Source organism: Periplaneta americana, chromosome 6 (genome assembly GCF_040183065.1).
Source record: "Periplaneta americana isolate PAMFEO1 chromosome 6, P.americana_PAMFEO1_priV1, whole genome shotgun sequence".
Taxonomy (NCBI): domain Eukaryota; kingdom Metazoa; phylum Arthropoda; class Insecta; order Blattodea; family Blattidae; genus Periplaneta; species Periplaneta americana.
Window position 1 is genome coordinate 19,043,908 of NC_091122.1, and position 17,969 is coordinate 19,061,876.

At 35.7% G+C, this 17,969-nt stretch overlaps 1 protein-coding gene and 1 long non-coding RNA gene across 3 annotated transcripts in view; one reads left to right on the plus strand and one right to left on the minus strand.

The window, feature by feature from the left end:
• Positions 1-941: 941 nt before the first annotated feature.
• LOC138701111 (uncharacterized) lies at positions 942-5,683 on the minus strand. The gene is made up of 2 exons (XR_011332451.1): positions 5,445-5,683; positions 942-1,486 (listed from the first exon to the last, which is right to left on the minus strand). It is a non-coding gene; the product is annotated as an uncharacterized lncRNA (long non-coding RNA).
• A 155-nt stretch (positions 5,684-5,838) lies between these two features.
• Positions 5,839-17,969, plus strand: part of Fancd2 — a 52,424-nt gene continuing 40,293 nt past the window's right edge. For both annotated transcript variants that reach the window (XM_069827679.1, XM_069827680.1), the window contains exons 1-7: positions 5,839-6,383; positions 7,560-7,708; positions 8,345-8,484; positions 11,224-11,356; positions 14,488-14,564; positions 14,774-14,969; positions 17,628-17,942. In XM_069827679.1, the coding sequence (XP_069683780.1) occupies positions 6,119-6,383; positions 7,560-7,708; positions 8,345-8,484; positions 11,224-11,356; positions 14,488-14,564; positions 14,774-14,969; positions 17,628-17,942 (1,275 nt within the window). In that variant the 5' untranslated portion in view covers positions 5,839-6,118. The remainder of the gene's footprint in view (positions 6,384-7,559; positions 7,709-8,344; positions 8,485-11,223; positions 11,357-14,487; positions 14,565-14,773; positions 14,970-17,627; positions 17,943-17,969) is intronic.

Sequence of the window (17,969 nt, forward strand, 5' to 3'; positions counted from 1 at the left end):
TATTTATATTTGATTTGAAAGTGCAATAATTGCATTATGAAACTTGAACACTGGTTTTAGTACAGATGTTGTACTAAAAATTATGCAACTAACAAGTGATGCCAAGGAATTACCTACAGAATTAAGCTGTAGCTCTTATCACATTTATCATCACTGTTTTTATAGGCTAGATTACTTACGTAAAATAATACGATGCTGTTTATAGACAATTTATTTTAGGATTGGAAGGCATAGTCGTCACGTGGTTCTCTTTGTCCCACTAGACAGGGCATCATCTACATGACTGCAAACAGAAAGCTAAGTGTGGAAAGCTAGTCGCTTAGTTACGCACGTTGATGCAATGTTAAGCTGTATTCCTATTCAGGTGCTCAGTGCTGCATTATGATTGTAACTATTTTTTTAATTAGTAAGTAGTGAACTGTCCCCACTAATGTTTTATAACAAAATGTGCTTGAAAATCAATCAATCTTAGGTCTGTGATGATCCATCATTTTATAGTCTCAACAATACACCTGGTAAGCGCACAAGAGATTGAGTTGTAATGATTGTTTTGTTTATAAACACTCAATTACCTTGTATAAAATGTAAAAAATAACTTTTGTCATGTTATTTTGTAAGTGTGATTGTAAGTTACTATGCTGCCTATACCAAAACAATCTGGTCAACTCTTTTGGAGTCCATGACATGCATTGTCGCTCACCCAAAAATCTTGAGAGATGATGAGAAATGTTCATTGCAAGTCTAGATCTTGTGAAATATACATGCTTGTAATTTAATTAATTTATAAATGTCTTAGCTTTTCTCTTTTAATATATGGATGAAAATAACTGTTACATGTTAAAAATACTAACTTTTTATAACTGATTTTTTTTCACTTGTTTGTTTATATTGATATTTTGTTGTGACATCTACTAGAAAACGTCGACAGTAAACAATGAAACTTACTGAAAGCAAAGCTCAATTTACTTTATTTGTGCTCCTGTTTCATAATTAGGCCTTCATGCAAACATTCTATACAATTATGCAAAAGATTCTAAGTACAAAATGTCAATAATTACAAGCTGTATTTTAATTAAAGGTGCCTTCATTTAGGGTAACAAGTTCAGTGGACATAATATTTCAGACAATTTACATTTAAATTCATTTTGGATTTAAATAAATTGTACTTAAAAATTCTGTCCTGCCTACATGATTTGGTACACTCTGCTACTCTTTGTTGTATATTTTTTCCTTGTATCTAAACAAATAAATCCAAGACCTCTGTATTTGTGCATGATTGTTGCTGTCATCCTGAATGAAAACCCACACTCAAGTCTTGCTTTTAGAATTTGGAGTTTTTTCAGCAGATCTCGTTGATTTGCGACTACTAGATTTTCTTGCATCTGTACGAGCTGTTCTTGACACTGCCCGTCGGCTGCAGATGTCTCTTAGTAATGAATGCAGTGAATTTGGATGAATGTTCATTTCCAACATTTCTATCAGAATACTGAAACATGTAAATATATACATATATAATTAGTTGGCAATGTCGTTAATATATGCATGCTTGCTTAAAAAACAATACTCAGCACTAAAGCTCGGAAGTTCCGACACACTATCCCAAGTGCATGGCTGAGGAACAGGGTTACGGGGAGAGAGGAAAAAAAAATGGTTAGTCTGAGCCATGCCTGCAATCAAAAGAAGTCACTGCCTATAAAGGCTATTGGAAACATACCAGCAACAGGACTTCGCTTGAATTGTGTCAAATGTATACCATCTCATACTTCACGTTCACTTTACATTTAGTTCATACACAACCAGGACACAGTCCAGTTCAGCCTATGCTCTGATCACAGAAAGACCAACAAGTAAATAGTTATGTTGAATTCAAATGGACTCCAAAAATTGAAGGTAAATATTTTGTTAAAGGAATTCGGATATATATTTTGAGCGGGATTTATCAATTTTCAAATTATATATTTTGAATTGCGGGTTAATGCTTTGATGGAGGAATTTGGAAGTAGATTGTTTTCTTGGAATGAGGATTATATATTTTGTAAATTGCAATTGCATTCACTTCAAATTGAAGTTATACTCGTTTTTTTGAAAGATGGGACATGACAGTTAAGCGGCCGAGCTTGGAACTACAGTGCTATGTTGCCAATATGGACTACCATGCTGCCAGCTGATGGAAGCTAGCAATTGACGTTAAAACATTCATTGACAATTGACGCAAAGATAAGAAAACAATACAAAAATCGACAGAGAATCAAACACAAAACGTATCAATGCTAACATTGTATCCACAAATGTCGCCAAGAGAGCTATAAGCACTCGTCATGTGGAAACGGTAAGTTTGGCAACTCAACCATTGTTACCATAGAAACAGGCCTACCACGCTATGTGACATTCAGTTGTTTTTCTGATCGCAACGCTCCTGTCATGTCCCATCTTTAAAAAGAAGTATAGTCCGTTTTTTCACGAGTCCTATAAAATAATGGTGGGTGCCAACATTCCACTTCATAAAGCAGATAACCCTTTATTCTTGCAGGTCATAGAAAAATATATTTTATTTCATGTCAACACTTCACAAAAAGTACCTGAAAGATTGTTATTCCGACATTTAATAAATTTCAAGGAGAGAGATCAGAATATTAAACTTTTATACTGTTCTTGCTTGCTTTATCCAAATGTTATATGTAGCTTATATTACTCAACCTAGCATGATATCAGTGTGTTCAGGCAGTGATCACATTTTCTGTGGACCTAATTGTACCTCCGTGTCGGAAGTGCATGTTTGTTGATACTGAACTGTCCCTAGCTAAATGTACAAGACAAAAAAGTCTGAACTTCCAAGCTACTTAAACTCTTTTTTGCTCTGAAGAAGTGTATCCCTTTGTTTCTCCTCACAAAATTACCAGGGAATGAAAGAAATTTCTGTCTCTAGAGCAGAGGTCTGCAGTATGTTAGAACATCAATTAGCTTTAAAAAAATGTTAACATACCAAAGTCTAGAATATAAATACATAGTTTCTGCAAACCAACAATACTATTCCTTACTCTTACTATTGCCAGGAGATACATTATTAAGCACTTGTTGTCCTTGGGTGGTCATGCAGTTACCATGCTGGCTGGTGGATCTATTTATTTATCTATGGGTGGATCAGGGTTCATGGATTCAAGTCTAGCAGAATGCAATATTTGGGATTTAAATAGGATGGCTTCCTCTTGGAGAAAAGTAAAGTTGGAAGGACTGTGTTGTAGATTTATGGCACATAAAAGAACTCTACTTATGATGGACGGCTCCATTTCTCATTCATGTTGCATTGTTTCCTTAGTCTTTTTTCATATCCTACAAATCAGTGTTTCTAATTCTCCATTATGTACTGTTGACCACCACATGATAAGCTGGCAGCTGTTTCATAACTAAGGGTCTACCAGTTCTTGGGAATACTTTGAGAAGAACTGTCGCAGCATGACTAAAGGGAAGCTAATATATCGAGTTAGAGCGAGAACTTAAATGGTGAACAGAGATTTTTCTTGTAAATCATTCAATTGCCGGCACGATCAAATTGTTGTTACCCAACTATTTCACGCAGGAAGGACATTACTGTAGGCACAAGACAAGAAAGCATCTAACCAGAAAATTAGAGGTAATGTTTTCTTTCTTATGGATGGATTGCAGGATCCCAGGGCGGTTGCCCTCCTTAAATCCAGCCTTGGCTAACTATATGCACCTAGTGAACTTTTAAACATAGCAGCCCTGATCACATTATATTGTGATCAGTAGGGATCGGATTTTTAGTATGTCAATTCAGTCAGTAGACCTTTGAAATATTGCGAGGAAATAACCACAGCATCAAAAAATAATCTAAAAGGAATGAATAAATTTCAAAATCAAGTTCTTTGCAAATTATAATGGTTACATTTCTGGCATAGCTTATATGAGGAACTGAAAGAACACGCAATAATACAATATGAAAAACTAATAAGAGTTCCAAATAAATAATCAATGGGAAAATTTAAGACCAGTGAATAACACAACAGAATTTTACGTACAGTAAACAGTACAAAGTACAAGGTGCAGCAAAGGAATCAGACGGTTTTAGAAGGCCGTTTACTGAGCAACATGAGGGTTTATGGATATTGATTACAGTCGTTTGTTAGCATCTTTGATGCCATTTTGTGTAATCATGGAAGTATGGAGCTTGGAGCATCGTGCTTTCGTTATCGAGACATTTTTCAAGAATAGTGATTCAGTTGTCAAAACCCAGCGTGCCTTTCGTCTCCAATATAATGTTGGCTGCCACAGAGCCATTCCATTAGCGGATTCCCCTTGAACGGCTTGAAATGTCACAAGTCTGTTATTTTAATTCTACTATAGTTTCGGTAGCAGAAGAGGAAGAGGGATATGCTACTGGAGCTAAATGACAGCTGTGAGCAGTAAGATGGTATGAAGATAAATGCAAACATGAAGGGTCACAGGAAGAAAAATAAAGAAGGTAAACGTGAGAATACTACATGAAGCAGTAGAACAAGTGGTCAGATTCAGATACTTGGGATGTACTATAAGCAGTAACATGAGCTGCTGCCAGGAAGTCAAAAGGAGGATAGCAAAGGCAAAGGAAGCTTTTAATAGAAAAAGGAGCGTCTTCTACGGATCTCTGGAAAATGAACTAAGGAAGAGATTAGTTAAGTGCTTTGTGTGGAGTGTGGCATTATATAGGCAGAAATATGGACATTACGACGAAATGAAGAGAAACAAATAGAAGCATTTGAAATGTGGATATGGAGAAGAATGGAGAGTGTGAAGTGGACAGACGAATAAAAAAATGAAGTAGTGTTGGAAAGAGTGGGTGAAGAAAGAATGATACTGAAACTGATCAGAAAGAGGAAAAGAAATTGGCTGGGTCACTGGCTGAGAAGAAACTGGCTACTGAAGAATTCACTGGAAGGAATGGTGAACGGGAGAAGAGTTCGGGGCAGAAGATGATATCAGATGATAGAAGACATTAAGATATGTGGATCATATGGGGAGACTAAGAGGAAGGCAGAAAATAGGGAATATTGAAGAATGCTGGGTGTGAAATGAAAGACCTGCCCTTGGGCAAAACACGTATGTATGTATAGTTTCTGCTCTTTCCGATCAATCTAACCGGTGGACATCCCATACCTTTCAATATAGGGTTATTATTTACATTCACATTCCAAAACTGCCTAAATTACCATTTTAAAGTAATGAATACCTACATATTGAATGATAAGAACTATGATAATGATATAGAAGTTTACCTGCATAATAGTTAAAGTAAAGTGTACAATCGCGATCTACAAAAAGTTCCATTGTGAGATGGGGGAGGGAAGACAGATCCTATAAATGACACTGGACAATAGGATCGGCACAAGTCAGAATGTTCCTTTCCATACGTGACTAGAATTTGTACGAATTATAATTATTATACTAACCATAAAACCTGTGGTTTCACTGATATACCAGCCAGATCTGCAAGCTTTATTAAATCCATCTGATACGGTTCCAGAGAGGAAATACCGCTGCCCTTTGGATATTGCATAGTTAAAAAATAACAATACAAATTATTTCACTTAAATGTCAACTAATACGGACGCCTGCCATCCCACCAGAAACATCAAAACAAACGAGACGATACGTGAATGTATCGCCATCTCGCGTTATCTCGTTTAATACCATTGCATCTTGGTTCATGGATTCTTATACGCTATGGGTATGGTTTGTCTACGACGATCAACGCTGATCGTCAGAGAATGATTTCTTCACTGTTTTGGTGCATCTACTTTTCAGAACCTGATATTTATTGCAGTGTGTACCACATAATTTACAAACGAACTTGTCATTTGCCGTTTGGAATATACCATGGATGAATATACCAATATACCTTGAGCGCTTGTGCTGCACATTTGTGCCACTTTTCGACAGTTGGTTGATCGTGTTCTAAGTACTCTGGATATCATTTCGCGCGGTATTCTATTTCACGTGATAGTTGAATTTTCGTTCTTCTACAAAGTAATGATTTGCGGAGTATATTCTGTGTAATGAATATTGAGCATTTTATTTCGTTACAATATACACATAAAGAAAGTTCGCCGTTGAAGTGCAAATTATGTACAAAAGAAAGTCTAGGACTCCAAAAATCGGACTTAGTCCGGCACGATTGGTGACATCTACACCCGTATCTGAAGCTGCTGCAATTGAAAATATTCCATTCGAATTGCCAACGACATCGCAAAAGAGAAAGGAAGTCGACACTGAAAAGAACAACGCTTCTGTCAAGCGTCATAGACCTTGTGTATCCAGGTCCTACTTCGAAGAAGTGGTAACAAACTCTGGATATGTTTTCCAGGATGGAGATACTACAAATGAGCTTTGTACGTATAGGCTAATGTATACCTCTTGTGTATAATTTACAGAACTGTTCATTTATTTAAAGGGCGAAAAATAGAAATAACGGTGAATTTAGAGTATCCAACGCCCACTGAACGAATATTTCACTTTTATCACTGCCAATGTTGCGCTATAATCGTTGCAAGGTAGGCTATAACAAAAACCTAAACTAACCGAACCTAAACTGTCAAAGAAGCAACAAGTTATACTAAATATGTGTAAAATTTGCCTATGTCTCTATAGTGGGCGGGACATAAGTAACATTGACCCAACGTCAAAACATTTACTTATACAGAGAAAGAAACCTAACATACCCATATCATTGTAATCTGGAACCCAGCAAAATACGGAGTGCTGTACCATTGTTCTGTATTTTACGACGGTGAGACAGCTTAATCTTGTGTTGCTTGGTAGACCTGTGATTTACAGAAGGCAGAGGTGTATTACATTACATAAAAATATCTCATTCTCTGAGTTATTACAGTGAAACTTTTTAAAATTAACATCTGAATAGCGGACACTTAGAAATTCCCCTGCAAAATTGCATGCACTGTTATGGGAAAATGCCTTCTCAACAGCATACATAGTAATACAAAAAGCCCAATCTAGGCCTATATGCAGTTTAGTTAGTTTGTATAAGTTTTTTCAATTGCTACCTTTTTGTTATTTGTAAGTAGTTTACCCTTATTGTTGTTGGGTAAACTATGAAAACTAAATAAATACATTCTCTATAAGAGATTTGGACAGTTTGCTAGGTCATATGAATGAAGATGACCGTCATACAGTACACAAACTCACTTAGCAGACACATTGCTAAATTAAGTGATTCGCGGAATATTGACTTGCACTAATAATAAGGTTCCCTGGGTAATTTGCTAGGAGACGTCGTTGCATATAGACCACTTTTACACTAATCCTAACCTTAGTGTGTACAATGTATACTAAAACACTAAACTAACCTAACGTAACCTGTCGCAGATTAATGAAAAGGTTAGGTTAGGTTAGTGTTTTAGTATATCTTGCAAAAACAAATTTTAGGTTTAGTGTAAAAGTGGTCTATATGCAACACTGCTCCTAGCAAATTACCCAGAAACGGACCTCGAATTTCCTTAAAAATTTTTCTGTGACTTGCGTAACTTAATGTTTATATTTTGTTACAGCTCGAGATCAAGCCATTTTCGCACGTGATGTGACTTATTACTTAAAGAAAAATCCTCTGTATCCGAAGAATGTTGAAAATTTTATTGAGGATTTTGAGAAATATTGTAATGAAAATAGTAACTTCAAGAAGGTCCTCACTCATACAAAGGTACAGACCATGGCTTACTTTTAGTCTAAGTGTTCGATTGTTTTCCAGCATTGGGCAAAGAAAATCACTGAATTGTGCCAGTCGGTTCACTACAGTCAACCGCCTTAATTTTATCAAATCGTCCTGAAGTAAGCAGTGAAGATTTTTTTTAACTAATGGCGGGTACTTGACTGTTCGTCATTCACACGTATGAAAGCAATTGTGTAGACCAATTTACTGATGGAGTCGTTGCAAGATGCTCCATAAAAGGTTGGTTTACACTACATCTGTGATGAGATGAGATGATGATAACCAAAAACAGTCATCTTTAAATATAGGCTTGGTATTACTTGTATCACTTTATTGATCAGTTGTGATTGTTTCCATGTGATATCTGGTGGAAACAGTTGACCATTGGTGCATAGAGTTGAAAGCCATTGTTAAAAGTTGTTTTTGCAGTAGTGTTGAAAGTACTTTTTGCGTGCTTCTGTATAATAATCAGTTTTAACATGCCTAGTGTTAAAAGATCTCTAACAGGTCTCTAAAAAATACATTTAAATATACGTTAACATTGAACACTCTAAAGCCAGCATTTTTCGCAGAAATATCAGGATGGACAAATCGGTGTATACTAATGGTAATGAATTGTTTTTCAAGACATCTGCAGACTGTAAGGATGCAAGAGGAAATATGCAGGAGAGTTTGGTGCGCCTTCTTCTGTCAATTGATTGTTTACAACCCCGGCTTTCCGAATTTCTTCTCGAGAAAGTAGGAGAATTTGCAATGACTGGAGATGAGTGAGTTGTTATATTATTTTCTTTTACAATTCTGTTTAAAAATTTTAATAACATTTTTGTGTATTTCTTACTGTGCATAATTAAATTAGGAACTTCTGCCCTTCAAACACCTAATATAAGTACAGTAAAACTCCACTATTTTGAACCCTGCAAATTCGAAATTCTGAATAATCCGAACAGGCCAAAAAAAAGAAGCGGAAGGAAAAAAAAATAGTAGGCCTATTTGAACTAAAACTCAATTTAATACTACAATATTTAGAAACTCAAAATGTCACTAGTGAAAGAATTAGCTTTGCTTTCTATACTATTACGATAATCTGTCAGATTCTTCTGACAAAGCGCAGATAATCTTAACGAACCGCCAATGCTTCATATACCTCGAAACTAAACAAAGCAGTGGAAGTGAAGGGTAAGGAAATGATAAGGCATGGTTTCCCTGCTTGCATTCCTGTCCCCCACTTAATCTGAATTTTATTTTCGACAATTCAAACAGGCCCCAATCCCAGTTATTGTCTGTCCAAATGGTTATGTCGCATCTTGGTTTCCGCTACCTGTTTCTGCTGGCTCCTCTGTAAAGGCTAGTGGCTGGGCTGTTAGGCTCTTTCCTGAAAATATTTGTTGTACAGATTCAGAAGTCTATGTATTTAAAATATTTTAAAGAAAAGGTCTCTGTTAACTAAGTAACTGTCATGTGATTTCCCACGTTTCGATGACCCTGTGACATAACCACTCAGACGTACAGTAGTGGGACTCTATTCTAATGACACGTAAAAAACATAGATGCCACTGGCATAGTCTTGGGGTAGCTAGCAGGACTCACCAGTGAGGCTGCTCTCAGACATGGTTTGAATCCCACTCGGGTCAATTACTTGATTGGATCTTTTTTTATATTGAGTTATTTTACGATGCTGTATCAATATCTAGGTTATGTAGCATCTGAATGAAATAATGCCAGTGAAATGAGTCCGAGGTCCACCACCGAAAGTTACCCAGCATTTGCTCGTATTGGGTTGAGGGAAAACCCCGAAAAAAAAACGTGAACCAGGTAACTGCTCCAACTGGCATTTGAACCCGGGTCACCTGGTTACTCCACAGCTGTGGATGATTGGATATTTTGTGAGGAAATATGCATGGAAAACCCTGCAAAAACAAAGTATATGATTATGCCTCGTGATCAGAACATAACTTAGTACGAAATGGAAATATAAAAATTGGAAATTTATCCTTTGGAAAGGTGGAGAAATTCAAATAACTTGGAGCAACAGTGACAAATATAAATGACACTCGAGAGGAAATTAAATGCAGAATAAATATGAGAAATGCGTGGTATTATTTGGTTGAAAAGCCTTTGTCATCCAGTCTACTTTCAAAAAAGCTGAAAGTTAGGAATTAAAAAAACAGTTATTTTACCAGTTGTTCTGTATGATTGTGAAACTTGGACTCTCACTTTGAGAGAGGAACAGAGCATAAGGTTGTTCGAGAATAAGGTTCTTAGGAAAATATTTGGGGCTGAGAAGGATGAAGTTACAGGAGAATGGAGAAAGTTACACAAAACAGAACTGCACTAATTGTATTCTTCACTTAACATAATTAGGAACATTAAATCCAGACATTCGCGATGGACAGGGCATATAGAAGAGGTGAATCTAGAAATGCATATAGAGTGTTAGTTGGAAGACCTGAGGGGAAAAAGAGCTTTGGGGAGGCAGAGACGTAGATGAGGGGATAATATTAAAATGGATTTGAGGGAGGTGGGATATGATGGTAGGGACTGGATTGAGCTTGCTCAGGATAGAGACTAATGGCAAGCTTATGTGAGGGTAGCAATGAACCTCCGGGTTCCTTAAAAGCCGTTTGTAAGTAAGTAAGTATATTTGCATAGATTTTGTATCTTGAATTTAAAAGGCTTTTTCCTCTGTAATTATTACATAATTTTAAATCTCCTTTTATGAATATTAGTACAGCTATTGAAATGTTACTAATTAGCTTTATTATTAAGTGAGAAAAATTGGTATGAAAAGTGAAATATATGAAATTTACACTTTTATTAGTTGAAGTTCTAGCAGTAAAGCATTACACAAATATAAACATAAAGAAGAGAATTCTTTTGAAAAAATATTTTCATGTATCTATTTATATTGATGATACATGTAACTCCGCCTTCCAGGCGCCCCAACCACAGAAGTGGGTTACAACTAAGCCACGGCCAGGAGAGAAGACCAGAAATGTCGAAAAGACAACATGGTGGCATTAGATTAAAAAAAAAATATATATTGATGATACAAAGGAGGAGAGTTCGGCCGGCACCATGAATTGGGTCCCGTTATAGCTCAGATGGAAAGAGCGTGCAGAGCTGAGAGGTCCTGAGTTCGATTCCCAGTGCCAGAACGAATTTTTCTCCAATAATAGCTTTCATATATTTGTTTTTTATCACTTCATGAATAGGGCTAACTTGGTTTAGTTCCATAGATTGTGAAGAAATGTTACATTACACAATTTTTTTTTTATAAAAATACTTACAGAAATGTGTAAGAAACATAAGTAAGATAATTTTTAATTATATTAATATTTGGATTGTATTTAAATCATATTGTTTGAAAAGAAGCATGCTTATATTTTATGCCAATTAGAGTTGATCTGTTGCTTATGTGACCTTTAAAATTTAAGAATGCACCTTTGTTTCTGGTCATTTTATATTGTCAGTAGAACTCATGTTGTATAATTCTATTTTCCTTGTAGGGATCCTGATTCTACCACAGACACACCATGGATTAGAATCATTCTCCGTCAGATGCGTCAGCTTGAGCACATTGTAGATGGTAAAACACTGAATGGTCACCTCTTTGAAGTTTTAGATGCTGCACCATTAGCAGTGAGTTTATAAAGCTTAAAATGTTTTTTAGCACTTTTAAAATAATCCTGTGAAATTAAAGTTAGAGAATATAAGGGCTGGCTCGCTTCTTTGATTGGGTGCTTGCCACTTCATACCTTCCACTTCCTGCACTCAACTAGAGCCACCATGACGTCAGTGCAGTACTAGGTCTTTCTGTGGCACATGTGAATATGTGGATATCCACGTTAAGCCTGGCAGCCCCCTTGGTGCTATTCGACTGGAGTAGGCTATGTGCCAGCACCAGGTTTCTCCTTCTCCCTTCTTCATCTTCATCATCATCCTCACCTATTCCCTACACTACACTTACACGAACACTTAACATACACTTACCCTAGTACACGACATAACTCTTCACAGATACACATTATGCATAATGTGGCCCACCGATGTGGTGTGCAATTTGAAAATGGGTCACAGTCCTGTCATCTATCCGCAGTATGCGGAACCCAAATCACGCAAAGTGAAGTGGGTAGGCATTTGACACACACACACATTATCACATATTGATTTAACAGGAGCATCTAATGAACTGAAAAGTACTATTAGACTATTAGCCAATTGAAATTGAACTTGTGAAAATGCATGGTAATTCAATGGACAGACTGAAGGATGTAATATCATGTTTAAGAAGTATTTTGAGAAGCAAATTTTAAAATGTATGCCCCTTAGCAGTTCACTTATACTTCAGATTGCGAACTTTTATCAGGTTAAGGCATTTAAACAAAAATAAACTAGGTGATCGAAAGTGTGATCAAAAATGTGAAGTGGCGTAAATCAAGAAATAATTTTAAGTGAAGACTGAGTGAGTCTTGACTTCTGTACTTATGTTTGTAATGGATTAAGGGACAGGTCGATATGGGGGAAAGATGTTACTTTGTTTCAGTGTGTTAAGTAGACAAACCTGCTTACAGTGACAGTTACACAGTGTGTTATGGAGTGACATCATTAATGAAATATACATTGTCTTCGCTTTAGTTAGTTAGTCATAATTTTAGTTATTAGTCTAGTAATTTTGTGTACAGCAACTGTGTGTTTCCAGTGGAAACACAGGTACCAGTATGTTAATTTCGATTTCTGTTTTCATGACTTTTAAGCTATAATAGTTTATATTTAGACATTTATATTAGTTACAGTGTATGTTATTCTATCTTAATCATTTTTTTAAACATAATATTCTTTTTCTTTGACAGGAACTACATACAGTGAAACCCCGATAATACACACCCATTTATTACACTGTCCCTCATTATATGCTCTTTTCGTCCGCTCCCTTAAAAAGCGAATTACCAACAAATAACTAAAAAATACATTACAAAATAAAAAATATGAACCAGTAAAGAAAAAAATTTCTTAAAACAATATATAAAACCATGTAAAAATCTACTGCTTAATATCCTCATCATCCCTTTAATTCACTCTTTCATCTGCTGAAAACTCTGAAATATCGTACTTTAAAGGGTACTGAGAAAATTTTTCTGAACTTCTACATTTACCGCTACTGCCCGCATATTCAAGGATCTGTAGGAGTCTTTGTTTGGTCAATACAATAGAATGGCAAGCGACCCATGAGTACCTGCAAGACTACTGTATTCAGAACCTGTCCTTGCTGGCAGTTTTAAATTGCATTGTCAGTGAAGACTAGACAAACAGGAAGTGGAAGCGGTAGGCATTCCAAATTCTTCTCGCAATAAAGCCCTTGCCATGATGTCTGTGATTAGTAAATTCCTTAATGTTTCTAGTAGTCAAATTACTGATGTCACTTCCGATTTAAATCGTGTGAAAAATGCAATTTATTCATAGTACTGGATCAAGTGCAAGATAGAAAAGAATTTTTTACTTTTGCACTTTAATTGATAAGACAGTGTATTTGTTCTGACATTTTCTGAAAGGAAAGGAAATAAAATAACCTTTTGTCCTGCATAATTACAGTATTTAATTCTTAAATTTCTTCAACAAATGTTTATGCCGAGTCTTACCTTTGTGTTAAAATTTAAAAAATCCAAAAATGACCCACTCTCACTAATACACGGTCCCATTTAATATGCTATTTTTGTGCGGTCCCTTGAAGAGCATCTTACTGAGCTTTCACTGTAATTCGAAAAACAAATGGAGCTTTTTTATAAGCTGTTGAAGCAGTTTGATTTTTTAATAAAAAAGACGACAATATAATGCAATGAATTCTAAACATTAGCAACAGGTGTGCTGAATTCAATTATCAGTGCATACTGACTGCATTGCATCTTGAAGTAACATTAACCTTCCTTTTCAGTCACTTCTCATATATTATTTCGAATCAAAGGCATTTGAAATCTTGTATTTAAATTTATATAATTTGTCCACTGGACACTAATCCCAAGTACGAATTTTCAAATGCTAAATGGATGCTGCATGGAGTATAGTTGGCTGGCTGTCCCGTAATAGTGTCACCCCCTATCAGTGTGGGCAGAATAGGGACAGTTAAATGCCATTGTGAGCCAGCCCTTATATTCTTTAGCCTTGATATGAAATATGGACTTCACAGAATCTTGTATCGTCTCATATTATATTTTGCAGTGGTTATTTAATTATGTATTGAAGAATTTTAAAGACAGAATAGTATTGTTTGTTGTTTTTAATGGTAAACCACTGAATTTAATCAGTTATTCTTCTGGTTTCACAATATATTTGATTTTTTTTAGTTAATTTTTATACTCCTATCCTATATGCCCAAATTTCATTCCAAATTTTTTTCCTTTGTAATCTGGTAAATATCTTCCAAAAACTTATGTTTTGCTTCGTGCAAACTCAATAGACAAATCAAGGTAATGTAAATTAATGCATTATTTAATGTGTTTCAATTATTAAAGGTTAAGTCTCGGAATTGGAAGTTTTCTTCATTTGGAAATTAAACATGCAATTCAGTGTTGAAATAGACGTACCTTTACATAAAAATGATTACTAACCAATTCAGATTTGCTGAATTATTAACGTACCTGATATGATACGTTTTTTCACAAGCCTGTATTAAATCGTTCATTGTCTTGCTTATAATTGTGAATAATCTTTTTATGACACATACTGTTCTAATGTTTTCTTTTTCTGAAAGAATTAATCTGAAACAAATTTTTCAGGTTCAGAGAGAAATTATTTTCTGTCTTCCTGATATTATTACTGATGAACAACATAATGAAGCAGCTTTAAAATTGAGGTGAATAATTATGCTTTATATTTTAAGTATAGTTTTTCACTTTGCATTACATGCAGCTACGTAGTAAGTTAGTTACAGAGAATATAATATAAAGTGGATTGGAATTTATTACATTTCTTTATTGATAAAGAAAAAACTTTAGAAAAATAACATATATTTATTGTTTACTTATCACATATTCACATTAATTATTTTAATTTTCGTTTCAGTAATCTTCTGAAAACAGATTTCAAGCTGACACCAGCAATTATGGAGTGTTTGGAAAATTTATGTTTTGAAAGTACTTTGAGAATAGAGGTGTGCAGCTTGATGGTAAAATATCTAAACACAGCCCCACCAGAGTTTTTACCGGTTATAATAAGTTTCCTGCTCTCTTCTGGTCAGCCACTTGAGAACTTAACAGAGGTACGTTGTGAAAGTAACTTACATTATGCATGTAATGTAATGAAATATTGAGTGTTTTTATATAGTGATTTACCAGGACTAGAGTGCACCTGGCGAGGAGCAAGGCATCACTGTTGTGCAAAAGATTGTATGAACTCACAGTACATATAGTTTTTACTTCAGTACTAATTTAAATTCTGTGATAGTCACAGTTAAGTGATGGCACAACATACTTGCATTCTAGCGCAGATGTCTCAACCTTTTGCATAGAAAGGGCCAAATTAAAATTAACTAGGTGAAGGTGGGGTGCATAATTTTTGTGGAAGGTATTTTATTCTCTGAGACGTCATGCACTGTAGGCAAATGTTTCATTGTCTTTTCGTGAATTGCAACAAAGTTCTTCAGTCCTGCTGCAAAGTAAGTGGTGAATTTTTTTTTTTATTTTATTGGGTTATTTTACGACGCTGTATCAACATCTAGGTTATTTAGCGTCTGAATGACATGAAGGTGATAATGCCGGTAAAATGAGTCCGGGGTCCAGCACCGAAAGTTACCCAGCATTTGCTCGTATTGGGTTGAGGGAAAACCCCCGGAAAAAACCTCAACCAGGTAACTTGCCCCGACCAGGATTCGAACCTGGGCCACCTGGTTTCGCGGCCAGACGCGCTGACCATTACTCCACAGGTAGTAAGTGGTGAAAGTCGCGCACATTTTTGCAGTTATGTTCAACATATTGCAGCAAATGAAATTTACACCTTTTTTTTTTTTTTTTTTTCTTCCTCAGATGATGCATTTCTCATTTAAATGGGCTTGGGGCATCATAGAACAATGGATATTGAAACTTAGAAATCTCCCTTCTCAGAAAGAACAGTTATACATATAATGCCAAAATTGGTGTATGATGTGTTTTAAGTGCGTAAGGAATAATAGAATCAACATTCTTCTAAAAACAGTAAATACAAAAATTTACGAAAGTGATATACTATGTGCAAATCAAGATTTCAGGTATAACTCCCTGTAAAGTTGATATGAATAATTTTGAGGGAAAAAATTGTTCCGGGGCCGGGCATCGAACCCAGGACCTTTGGTTTAACGTACCAACGCTCTACCAACTGACCTACCTGGGAACTCTACCCGACACCGATCCAATTTTTCCCTCTATATCCACAGACCTCAAAGTGGGCTGACAACCGTCAAGCAACCAACTTCGAGTGCACACTAACTCCGTGTGACTTAAATTGTGGTTTTCTGTTAACAAACAGTGACGTGTATTATGCAAATCAAGATTTCAGGTATAACTCCCTGTAAAGTTGATTTGAATAATTTCGAGGGAAAAATTGTTCCGGGGCCGGGAATCGAACCCGGGACCTTTGGTTTAACGTACCAACGCTCTACCAACTGAGCTACCTGGGAACTCTACCCGACACCAATCCAATTTTTCCCTCTATATCCACAGACCTCAAAGTGGGCTGACAACCGTCAAGCAACCAACTTCGAGTGCACACTAACTCCGTGTGACTTAAATATACTATGTTTTCTTAACAATTACTAGATAATGGAAGTGAGTTTTGCTTCCAGCAAGATGGCTACAAACCTTAGACAGTGTTAGTGGAATGAATTATTAATGTTGGATTGCTGTCTTGTTGTTCTTGTAGGGTCACTTGAAACAGAAAGTGTGAAGCAACAACTCTCCCATAGAAAAGCATTATAAAGACAATTTTATCATTTATTTCTGTTTAATAAATTCATTGTATCAATAAAAAAGTGCAAAAAAAATGCCTGCAGACAAAATAGCTTTCAGGCAGTTCTGTGATGAAGAGAAATGAAATTGTGATCACGTTTATTATTTATCTTGTGTTGAGTGTGTTTAATGGAGGTAATATTAAATTTTTTTCTGTGTTAATGGAAGAAAACAGCCCAAAATACCTCATATTGATACACTGTGATTGTCAGGAGTGTTAGTTCACAATATTGACAAGGCAATGGTAGAATATCATATAAAAAAGAAGCACATACGTGTTTACTGTGTGTATATGTACATCTTATACACAAAGAGAGAGAGAGTACTGTGTGTATTTGTACACTGACGTTCAAAGATATCTGATCCTTCTAATCGATAGTGATCGATAATTTGTTGGTGTAAGTGTGGATTCTTAGTTATTACTTCTATGAATAGATGGCGAATGTAACAGTCACTGTTGCCAATCGTAGAAAATATATCAATGTTATAGAATTCAATTTTTCATCCCACTCTGCTGATTGTAAAACAACACTGACATGGCTGGAAATCGCTAATATTGTCTTTTAGAAGAATAATTTATGCTTAATCTATATAATCATTTTCCCGGACACTTTTTAACTGCTCCCAATAATGGAACTCTTTCAAAGGTTGTTAATTTTTCATATCTTTGGTTCTGACTTATCCTGTGGTTGGAAAGTTTGGTTACACAATCATAAAATCGTAGGTTGGATAACTTTGAACGTCAGTGTACATACACACAAAGAGAGTGTGTACACTCTATGTATATACATACACACAGAGAGAGAGAGTTGTCAGTGCTTGGTTTATGTACATAATTGCTGTAGTTTTGTATTCTGATTTATAAACTTGTGTATCATGTTTTCGTTTATTTTCATGTTTCATTTGAAGGTCTCATCTGCTAATGTGTTTACTATTAGGTGGTGGCAGGGTTACGTCAAAACCTTGATTTGAATCCAAGCGGAGGGATCGATAGTAGTAATCAAATTCTCATAATATCCACATTGGAAAAAGGAGCTTTAAGATACCCTAAAGTGGCAGAAGTGTGGCTCAAAGCCATATTAAATTCTCACAGTTCATCGGGTGTAAACCCCTTAGATATAGCCGTATTACTACTCCTGCACTCGTCTACTAAGAATCGCAAGAAGCAAGTACAGAGTGTCCTGCGTAATCGGATCAAAGGTGGTATCATCACTGAAGCAGTTGTAGAGAAGACTTTCACCACATTGCTCGCAGTATGTATTCCATAAATAATCAGGTAG